Below are 11,583 nucleotides of genomic sequence, written 5' to 3' on the forward strand. Positions count from 1 at the left end.
GATAAGTGCCCCCACACTGGGTAGGTCATCGCAAAAGTGGTGCATTTTTTCACAAAGCTTTTTTTTTCTCGCGGTTAGAAAAACATACTATTAGTGATCCCCCCCCTTTGTCGCATGTAATGTGTGCGTGTACAAATTTTCCGCACGAAATGTGGGTTAAACGTATGGGTGCTTCTTATTTCCCTTGTTATGCGCTACATAAGGAGGCGAACGTATTGCCGGATCGATACCACCCATTTTTACTTCCCCAACATTATGCCCTAGGAGGGAAGGCAAGAACGATTATTGAACATGCGCACATAGGATGTGAACAAAAAAAAAAAAAAAAGGTGCCATCAGATTATTACTAATGATGAGGTTATACCCATTTAAGGAGCAAAATGGTGTATGCTCACAAAAGAAAAATATAAAATATAACCCTTTTTATCTAATTCTCATTTTTTTTTTTTTTTTCTCAAGCACATCGACACCATCTCGAAATGGACGAGTTGGATGTGCATGGGAGAAATGCCCGAGTATATTTTTTTGTCGGTTCCCCTATTCGGCGAACGATTATTTTGTTATGTAATCTGCGAGGTGGTGCGCTAACGGTTACCCTCGTAAATAAGCATACACGATTTTTTTGTAACCTCCAAGCATATGTGTGAATAAACGCATTTGTTGAAAAAACAAAAAAATAATCATTTTTATCCAAATGTGCAACACACATTCCGACGTTGCAGTAACACGTTATGCATTCGCCATGTCGATTCATGAGCATGGGTACGGAGCTCCTTTTTTGCCACTCATTTTCCACGCTTTTTTTTTTTTTTTTTTCTGCAAAATTGTGCAATAATGTCTCTTAATGTGAAACCAAATAAAGTTGCTTCCACATTGCAATTGCTAAAAGAAAATCTTCATAAGATTTTGTTGGTACGATTTTTCTGTGGACATAATCCAAAGCTGCTTACTCGAAGTTATCGAATTTGCACGCGAATGCATGCACTGGATTAAGTGTTGGCCATACAAATGCAGAGGTTCACGAATGCAAGGAGGCATGTGGAGATGTGCAAATAAAAAAGGAAAATCGATCAAAAAGAGTCCTCCTCAGATGGTCAGACTTGGTGTGCGAACGAGTGCATTCCATCACACATGGGAATAATTTATATAAAAAAAACAAAAATATGTACAAATTAGCATATATTTATTAGTATATACATAAAAGGGCACAAACGTATAAATATATGATCATACAAACCGACCCATTCTCAATTTTGCAAATGCCCCAATGTGCACTAAAAAAAAAAAAAAAAAAAAAGAGAGCCATATGGGGCGACTTCCTGGGCGTAAGCCTTAAATCGATCAGTACTGCATGCTCCGATGGTTATGCACCAAGAACTGCAGATCCATTACACACCTAAGCAAATGCTTTGAGAACTCCGCAAAACGGGAGGTACATTACCAATAGGCTAGAGTGTTATGTACTACGGTTGCACATAATAACGGAGGAAGCGTAAGCATGTTCTCTTGACCCTTTGGTTGTGGGCATGGTCGCTTTTTGACTATTCAGTTATGCTGTGATTAAGCCACAAATTAATCACTTTTTTATACAAAAAGGTTTTACAATATTCCTTGCACTTTTGCGTGGAATGCGCAGTAGGCTCTGGTGCACGGAGGTAAAAAATGCCATGAGGTCACTTAATGGAATAAGGAGGCATAACGAAGGAGTGTGGCCTCAAATTTTGTGTAGCAAAACCGCGCATAAAAGAAACAGGCACTTACTTATAAGGATTCGTGATGAATACACAAGTGCATAATTTATGCGCTACCCCGGTAAAGAAAAATTCGAAGCGGTGCATTGCAAAATAAAATAAGAAAAAAAAAAAAAAAAAAAAAAAAACGGTATCGTGCTGGCACTTACATGCGTTTCGTTTTCGCTTCGATATTACACACGTGAATACATAGTTGTGCGTTTCAAAAAAAAGAACAAATAACACTTAAAGAGGGAGAATAAAATTTGTACGCCATTTTGTAAGAAGTTGTTTTTCCTTTTTGCCATTTAGCAGAATTCCTTTCGTAAATAATTCTTTTTTTTTATTTGAGTCCACTTCTCTCCTCATTTGTGCATGCAGTTTTTTTTTTTTTTTGTCCCTACACCCGTTTGTCATAAAAAAATATTTACACAATACACTTGCACCTTATGTATGCAAATTGGTCCACTATTGAGGGAGTAAAGGGGTTACTAAAATTCTAGAATTGATGGAAAAAAATAATAATAATAAATAATGTGTTAAAGTTTCGAACGAAAAGTTGTTCAAAAAGGTAAGTCCCCCTATGCAGCACCCTTACTGCACCTTTCCAATATTAGTACAGAAATATGCCAAATGGAAATATGACCATTTATCATTCGTATGCATTTATTCCTGGGGTGTTTTGATAAATTTCTTGGAGCCTAATTTCTTATTTTGGAGGTTAACCTGTTATTCCTTAGGGTAATCAACAGGTGGAAGCATTTTGGCATATTACCCCCTCTCAGTCGCCACGCCCTAGAACAATACTGTGCACAAGGGCATCATGCCAGATAATTCTTTAACCCGGGTGTTCCTCTTTTATATTCTTATTTGGGTCACATCACTTGGCACGGCCATTCGTATGTAGTGAAAACGCTCTCTTCGTGGTAAAAGGTGTGTTACAAAAAAGGTGCTACTTCCCTAGAACAAGGCTTCTTCCTCTTTGTACAAAAAAGTGCACGGGAGAATAAACTTAACGGGGGAATTGAAAAATCATGAAGTCCTATTAACGTACGGGTAGACGTGCAAAATGCGTCATGGTTTTTTTTCCCCTGGAAGAAGTTTACACCTCGACCAAGTAAACTATATTGTGATAACTTCTGTTCGGCGAAAAGAATCGCCTCGAAAGGTGCAAACGGTGGCGATCGATGGAAGAACGGTTTCACTGGGGTGCTTCAACATGTAAGCAATCTAATTCCCTTTCTGTGAATTTAAAAAAGAGCACATGTTGCTTAATTATAAAAAGATTTAGGACGTACCTTGCGGAAGCAAGGAGAATCGATCTATTTGGCAACAAATAGTCTTCGTGCCACATTACCTAAATGGACGCGCTTAAATATACAAAATTTCGAGCGACACGAAGGAAAGATTGCATAGTGCTTTTCAACGTACGCATTGACGTGAGTTAATAAGGGCAGTTAATGTGGTTTGATGTGGTTCAACGTGGTTTAGTGCGTTTTGACGCAGTTTGGAGGGATTTGGCATGCTTTTATGTGGTTCGACGCAGAGTGACGTGTCGTGATGTGGCACGATGATGATGTGCATTAATTGATATGCCTTTTTGAAAGAGGAAAAACATGTTGGCTTTTATTTACCTTATTTTTAGAAGCGTCCACTTTTTTTTTTTTTTTTTTCCTTCCTCCTCCTGTTCATTTGAATTTGCAGGAAAAACATTAGGCAAACGGACGATGGAGATGGAAAAAAAATAAAGAAAATAAATTTGACTCTTTTGAAAATAAAGTAAAAAAATAAAATGTTAATGCTTTTTCGTTCATTCTTTTGTTCGCTTGTACCTTTTTTTTTTTTTTTTTTTTTTCCAATTCATCCTTGGTATGTTCCTTTTTTACAATTTTCTTTAGCAATTATAGTTAATGATGTGTACATATGTATACACACATGTTGGCCTTTTTTCTTTTCCCCTTCTACATGCATATATATATAGAGTGGATGACTCTTTTTAGCTGCATTTTTTTTTCTTTACATACAACTTGGGCTTTCGCTCCCCGTTGACTGCTCAGCATTGGCTGCCTACCATTTATTGCCTATCATCCGATGCACACCCAATGTTGGGTGTTTTCAGCATGCCCCTTGTTGCTGATTCTTCCCTAGTGAGTTTTCACTCTCGTAGTTAATGTTCCTATCCATCCTTTTTTTTTTTTTTTTTTTTTAATTTCAGGAGGGGGGCAATTTTCAGAGCAATTTTACTCGAATGTACATGACTTTAAAGCGTTACTGCATGCTACGGACAGACACACCAAAAAGAAAAATATACGAGAACGCACGTGCCTATATGAACAAGTGCATGTGTTTTTATATACGCATGCGGCACGAGCATGTGCCCCTTGCATGCAAATAAAAATGAACAGAATTGTTCATGCAGAGTAAGCTGACAGAGTCGCTAGCAATTTTGGGCCCAACTCGGTTATCTTACATCGCCAATTGGTGCGCAAAAATAAGCAACCGTACAGCCGCGATGGGGTTAAAAATTCAGTTGGACTCATCTGATGAGAAATATTCGGACAGGTTGTACGTATACACGTTTATATATATGCATATCCACATATCCATTCGCGAGTACACATGCCAATAGCAAGTTTAACCATTTGTAAAAACCCACACAGCTGCAACATTTATTGGAGAAAAACAAGCCTATTCGCTTTTATTGTCTCCGTCCCTGTCAAGCCACGTCGCAAATTCACAAGGCGTCTTTCCTCGCCACGGATGTAGGAGCGCAAGTCAGTACACACACGCACATACACGTTACATACACGTTACATACACGTACATGTGCTTACTTTATATGTACACACGTGTGTGGCTTAAAGCAACAACCAGTTTGGGGACACACCAATTAAGCACGTTGGCGCGGCCACGTATATTTATGTAAATACATACGCCACGGAGCACAGGCCCACTTCTCACGCATAAGCGAATTAAGTGCAACACAGCCGTTACATAAATACATTGTTTTGTATGTGCACATATTATGGTGTGCTTTTCTCCATGTGCAATTTGACCATGTAAAAAAAAAAAAAAAAAAAAAAAAAAAAAAAAAAAAAGTGCATATGAGTGAGGGTGTCACTTCAAGTGCGCACAAACATATATGGATATGTTCGTACACAAGTATCCCATTTTTTTTATGCGCAACATTAAGTACATATTACTCGCGCTTTGCGCGTGAAAAATTCTTGCATGTACAATTGGCCTACCCTGGCGGCCTCCTGTCACTTGCGCGAATATTTATTTTTACTTATGTGAGTGCTGCGTATGCGCATATGAAGCTTCATATTGTACTATGTATATGCAGGTATGAATCACCATACTGCACACTTATATGTATGTACCAAGCATCACACTGTACTCATATTGTATGCATATTTCCTGCGCGCGCGTAAACATATGATCAACCGCTCGGCGAAGAACAATTCGTTGACTGGTGAAATCCTGCTCACGCGTGTGGCATATATCCGCAACCCAGTTTTTTTATGTGCCAAACAATTTTATAACAAATGAGAAACACAAGTACAACTTATTATGACTGCACATATGTTGTACTATGCGTGTTAAATGCGTATACACGTGGTGCACCATAATGTGATACATGCACGCACATCAGCCGAATGTGTCACATATTATGGCTTACATTATCGCACATATATAGTATGTTCACTTTTACATGTGCCAAAAGATATACGCATACGTGGCCTGCGTTATACATATATACACGTTCGCATTTATTGTAAAAAAAAAAAAAAAAAAAAACGGAAAACCCTAAAGTTGATGCCACAAGTGTTAATTCAAGTTGCATGAACAAAAAAAAAAAAAAAAATTGGGGGGCAATTCTTCCCGCGAACTGCTAAAAAAAAGAGGAAGTAAAATAATAGGGAGATGTAAATGGGGAGGAGAATTAATTAATTATTTGCATATTTTTCCTGCTTGTTCATCTTCATGTTGTTTACATATATTTGCATAAAATATGCCCATTTTTAAAGAATCATTTTTTGTATTTTTTTCCCCCCCAACATTCTTTTTTAAATTATCTCATTTTCCTTTTTTATTTTAGTAAAATTTGTTTATGCACATAATATAAACCAACGCGACGAGGCGAAGCAGTAGCTTGCGGAAAAAGATAAAAAGTGCTCAAAAAAGTGACATATTTATATATATACATATATATATGCATATTACATATATACATTTATATATATATATAGCGTGCAAATCCATGATCCATTATACGCAAGCAAACTAGAATTGGAACAGCATGATTGAATAAAAAACGCAAAAATTAAGGATAAAAGGAAGGAAGCTAACAAGGCCCAGGTGTAGCACTTGATCCGATATAAGGTAAGATACGCAAGATTAAAGAAGATTATATAGCGGAATTAAAAAAAAAAATAAAAAATAAATAAAAGATTAAAAATTAGGCACAACAAAATAACTCCTAAGGGATTGAAAATAAAAAAAAAAAAAGAAAAAAAAAAGCCAAATCAATCGCGGATATAAGAACATAAACGCAGTAGTTATACATAATTTTCCCTTAGTTTTACATTTTTTAATTTTGTATTTTTTTTTTTTTTTTTTTTTTTTTTTCTTTTTTCCCATTTGCCCCCCTTTTTTCCATTTTTCCTTTTTTTTTTTTTAAATATATATACGTACTTGTAAAATATTTATACACAAATTACGCCTGCACATGGGGCGTAATCTAGTCCCCGCACGTAATGCCAGAGTTTACGCATTAACATTTGCCCGTATGTACATTTGCATATGTAATTGTTTATATATGTATGTACATACGTATGTACACAAAAACGCACATGTATGTACGAGGCTGCAGGTGATGGGGCGCCTCCATGTGTTTATGGCATATGCGTAGATGACAAAAATCTCGGGGCTTAGACCCATTTACGGAGAAACGTGACTTGGCATTTACACCCAGCGCGAGTGCAGTATCGTTGAGGAGCTGCCCGTGCTGCACCCTATTTATTTCAACTTCTTTTTTGTGCAACGAGTGTCTGTATGCACTTGTACATACGTGTGTATATGCGTCGAGGATCGAAACGACCCTGAAGTACGCGCATGAATAGGTACACATAAGTGGCGATATGTACCTGCGCGCTCCTATGTTTGCGTGCCCGCCCGTCGATTGTACCCCCACTTGTATGCATTGATACCGCGTGCACACAAGAAGGGCGGATCGCAAACCCATATATGAAAAGTTAAGGGGCACGAACGGACAAAGGTGTTCAAAGCAGAGGTCGAGAACCACAGCAGTAACAAAGCGCCTACAGTGCCTAACCGGAAGGAGAGGTACGAACTTTTCTTCCGCCCAGTTAAGGAGGACTTAACATGGGTAGAAGTTTTGAGGCCATCAAAATATAGTCAGTCATCCCAGCGCGCGCAGCACACATTTGACCTACTTAGTTCAAGTGCAAGTTGCGTACGGAACCTTTTTGGCCGTGCCCCCATTTTTTAAATGCCCCCTCTATATTTTTAAGTCATAACGAAAAATTACTCTTATGTCAAAAGGAGTATAAATCCTTGCGTGAGTTTTCTTATGTGAATTTTCTTGTTTGCGTGATCGTGTGCGTCTGTGCCGCTTCCACGCTCATGCACGTTTATGCATATATATATGTATATATATGCATATGCGTGGTGCACATATATGAGTGAGTCCCCCCTGCCGTTTGCACGCGCATGAATACGGTCCACCTTGAACATGGAAGCATTAGCAACGGATAAAGAGATCGTGACGAAAAATGAAGAGCGGAACGAAAATGGCAGTGATCTTCTAATCGGGTTGTCAACCTTAAAAGAGCAGGAAGGAGAGGTAACTTATGAAAAGAAAGAAGACGCAGAGATATCTATGCATATGAACGAGCAAGATAAATTAGACGTACCATCATTGGTAGAAATATGCAAACAACAATTGATAGTAATTTTAAAGGACATGTCTGCCGAATCGATCAATTCGGATGAAAAAACTTCCTTCATGTATCACCTAAATAGGTTAAGAAATGCAGTAACCGTTGTGGATTTGCATAACTATATAGCCGTATTTGGCCCGTGCCTAAGTTATAACAAATTGCCTTCCACGTGGAACATATCTGTAAGCGACTACTTAAAGCAGCAGTTGAATATACTTCGTGCTGCGGATTCACAACAGAATGCAGGTAACTACGTTAGTTACTTGGAATTACATAACGATTATGATGATATTTTAAGTGACAAAAAAGGAAACATAATCACGGCGGCTAGTAAGTACATGCAAGGGATCGCTAATTCGAATAACATAAAGGCCCATCTGTCCATAAAGGGGAGTAACATACATATCAATTCTGCCAACAGTACGAGTAATGTTAGGGGGGATGTAAATGGAAATTCCACTGGTAATATTAGTGTGAATACGGAAGGGGGAAATCTAGGATCCTTTACCCTAGGTGATCATGAAGATAGCAACATTGTAGAGGACTATTATGACTGTCTCATGAGGGCCAAGTTATCAGATGATTCGCCAAATTGTTTAAAATATATGATGAGTTCGAAGAATGATTCGCTAACCAATGCGGAGGTGGAAAATGTGATATCGTACTTGAAAAAGTATGAAGTGAAATCGAATAAAAATTACTGCAGTTTGGAGGAGGAGTTAAAATATAGCAGAGACTCAGATTTTGACTACCAGGAGGATTACCTGAAGGATAAGACTTTATACGACTCCGACTTGGATGACAATAATTTATTCGATAGCAACCTGATAGGTAGCAACAGAAACATGAACGACAGCAGTAGCAGCGTGGGGAATCTAAATTTGAGCATTCCCAATAGCGGCTCGGCAAACAATAATAACAGCAACAATTTGAGTAGTAAAAATTATAATATAAAATATGATTCATTGAAGAAGAATAACAGCGATGTTATGAACACATGGGCGAGGGCATGCACGGAGGGACATCCTGAATATCTGCCTAGAATTCCTGGGGTTCGTTTCAATCCAAAGAAGCAACAATGGCTAGCTGCTTGGAATGATAACACCAGGGAGATCAGAAGGTATTTCTCCGTTAAGCAATACGGTTTTGAACAAGCCAGAATTTTAGCCGTGAAGGCTAGACAAGAAGCTGAAAAAGCAGGCGCTAGGTGCAAACCCATGTTCCACGTTCATGGAAGGAAAACAATGGAAAACACGCCAAACGATGTTATGAAGAGTAGCAATGATATGATGATGGAGGATGGCACCATGGGGCATAACAACGCAGGAGGGAACAACATTGCAGGAAGTAACTTGGGTGGCAATATGGGCATGCTAAGCAGTAGCGCAAATAATGCGGCCCACCTAGGCACGAACGTAGCCATGAACAATGGAGGTATGTCCGCAGGAGGAACACACCAACATATGATTAAGAAAGATTTATTGAAAAATGAAAATAACAAAGGAGTTAAGCGAGGAAGGGGGAGACCTCCTAAGAGAAAACTGAGTGAAAATTCGCAACTTTCGCTAGACGATATGGAGCAGACCCTATGTAGGAATGGAGAAAACGCAGAATTAATGGAAGCCATGGATTCTTTTGATAAGAGCTGTACCAGACCGATGAAGGGAGTATCCTACAATGATCGAAAGGGTTCCTGGCTAGCCTATTGGTCCATAGGGAAGAATTTCCAGATGAGGAGATTCCCCATAAAGAAGCTAGGTTTTGAAAAGGCGAAGGAGCTAGCCATTCAGTGCAGATTAGAAGCAGAACAAGCAGGAGCAACAACCACGGAAAATAGAACCAAAAGAATTAGAAACTTGCTAAACATGAATTCGGAAAATACAGTAGATGGAATGATGGATATGAATTCCCTAGACCAGGATGATAACCTAAATGATACGAATAAAAGTTTCAATGGAAATATGCTAATGTCCCAGATGCATTACTATAATGCACACGGAATGAACAGCAGTAATATGCACCCAGGGAAAATGCCACATAGTGATTGTCAGGAAAGCGAAAATGATTTTTCGCCTACGAAGAGGACAAGGGCACCTAGAGGAAGAAGAATGGAAAGCTTAACAGCTCGTGCGAGTGCCCTAACCCCAGTAGAAGGGGTTCGATTCGACCCATATTCCTACTCCTGGTTCGCCAAATATTTGGAAAATGAGAATTCCAAAGAACCCAAAATATCCAAGTACCTTCTAAAAAAATGGGGGTTCAATAAGGCACACAGTTTGGCTGTTCATACGGTAAAATGCGCCTACAAAGCTGTGCCCTTTACAGACGAGGAGCTGATTAACATATTTAATGTGGACTCCAAAAATCTTGGAAACAATCAGAACAGCTTAATGAATTTGCCATTTAAGGATACGTATGGAAATAACGCAGGAGCGAATGGAAATGCTTACAACAACAACAACAACAACAATAACAACTACGGTGCAATGGGCGTCTCCAATTCGGCAAATGGTGCGCTTATGGGCAACATGGGCTACATGAATGGTACCATAGGCGGGAACGTTGCCATGGACCATGGTTTGAGTGGCATGCCTATTAGCGGGGTTGGCGATGGCAACTTCGCGCAGAATATGGGTGCCTACAAAGGAGGCGTAAACAACACACATGATATCATGAACAACATAGGCAACAGCGGTACGGAGAAAAACGCAGATATGAGTAACATGAATGAAGAAGCATCGACTGTTGGAAATGGAAGTAGTAACAACGCAAACAACCTACAGAACAGCATGCTAAAAAATGTCGACGGCGCCAACAATGTGAATGCTCCTAGCAAAATGGACGTAATGAACAGCTGCACGTATAACTACAATAGTGGGAATAGTGCCGTAAACGACAGCGCAGCGGGGGGAGGAGCAGCTAGCCAAAATAATTACCACAACGGGGGGTTATTACCCAACAATGGAATTATTGCCGGTAGCAGTTTAGGTGAGAACAATGTAAACGGTACATCTGATGTCATGGATAATACAACCATGGCAAATGGCGTAAACGCGTATATGAGTGAACAGGTAGGGTTAAATGCAAACTACAGTGGAAAAAGTTTCCCCTCGGGGGAGGTGTTAGTTGCTCCGGGTGCATCTTCAGCAACGTTGGACGATGAAAATGCAAAGGTGTTAAATAAAGCGCACCTAATGGAAAGTAGTGACAGCGCAGGAAATAACGCCAGTGGGGGTGTCACCCAGAATAGTAATGTAGATAATTATATAATCAGTAGCGATAGTTTATTAAATAATAACAACAGAAAGGTCAGCGCGGTTCATGCCGGCAACAAGACGATAGGTGCAGTTGGACCGTCACCGTTTGGCCATCCCCACATGGATGACCCAGCTGCAGTGGGTGCAGTGCGAATGAACGAAATGCATATAAATGGAGAGAATGACGTTAACACGCATGCAGGAAATACCCAATACGGCGTTGCATCTACGGGTTCTAACATGAACATAGATTCTGAACCTGCTATGAATAAGGGCATGCCCAACAGCGCCAATGGCAGCGTAAATCTGGGAACGAACAGCACTGACAATAATAGTAGCGTCCTGGAGGGGCATGATATAATAGACAGTAGTAGAGATGTGGATCAGAGGAAGTTTGTAAATGTTGTGAACGACTCAGGCAATACGGATAACGGTGTCAACAGTGACAGCGGGGCGAATAGTAGCTATGCTAATAATAGCCCCTATGGCACAAATGGAGGTGCCAATTTTAACTCGTTCGACGGTGAAAACGCGGGCACGGGCAATATAATTGGCTCTAATGCGAATGAGCTTAACGAGTCCTCCATGTATTACATGAACGTGAAGCCGGAAATAAAGACGGAGCAGTGA

At 39.6% G+C, this 11,583-nt stretch overlaps 1 protein-coding gene across 1 annotated transcript; it reads left to right on the forward strand.

Annotated features, from left to right (window-relative positions):
* Positions 1-7,488: 7,488 nt before the first annotated feature.
* Positions 7,489-11,583, forward strand: PCOAH_00022750 (AP2 family; the record flags this gene model as incomplete). Its single annotated transcript, XM_020059082.1, has 1 exon — positions 7,489-11,583. The coding sequence occupies one exon, from the start codon at positions 7,489-7,491 to the stop codon at positions 11,581-11,583; it is 4,095 nt and encodes a 1,364-aa protein (XP_019914491.1).

Source organism: Plasmodium coatneyi, chromosome 8 (genome assembly GCF_001680005.1).
Source record: "Plasmodium coatneyi strain Hackeri chromosome 8, complete sequence".
NCBI classification, from domain to species: Eukaryota; Apicomplexa; class Aconoidasida; order Haemosporida; family Plasmodiidae; genus Plasmodium; species Plasmodium coatneyi.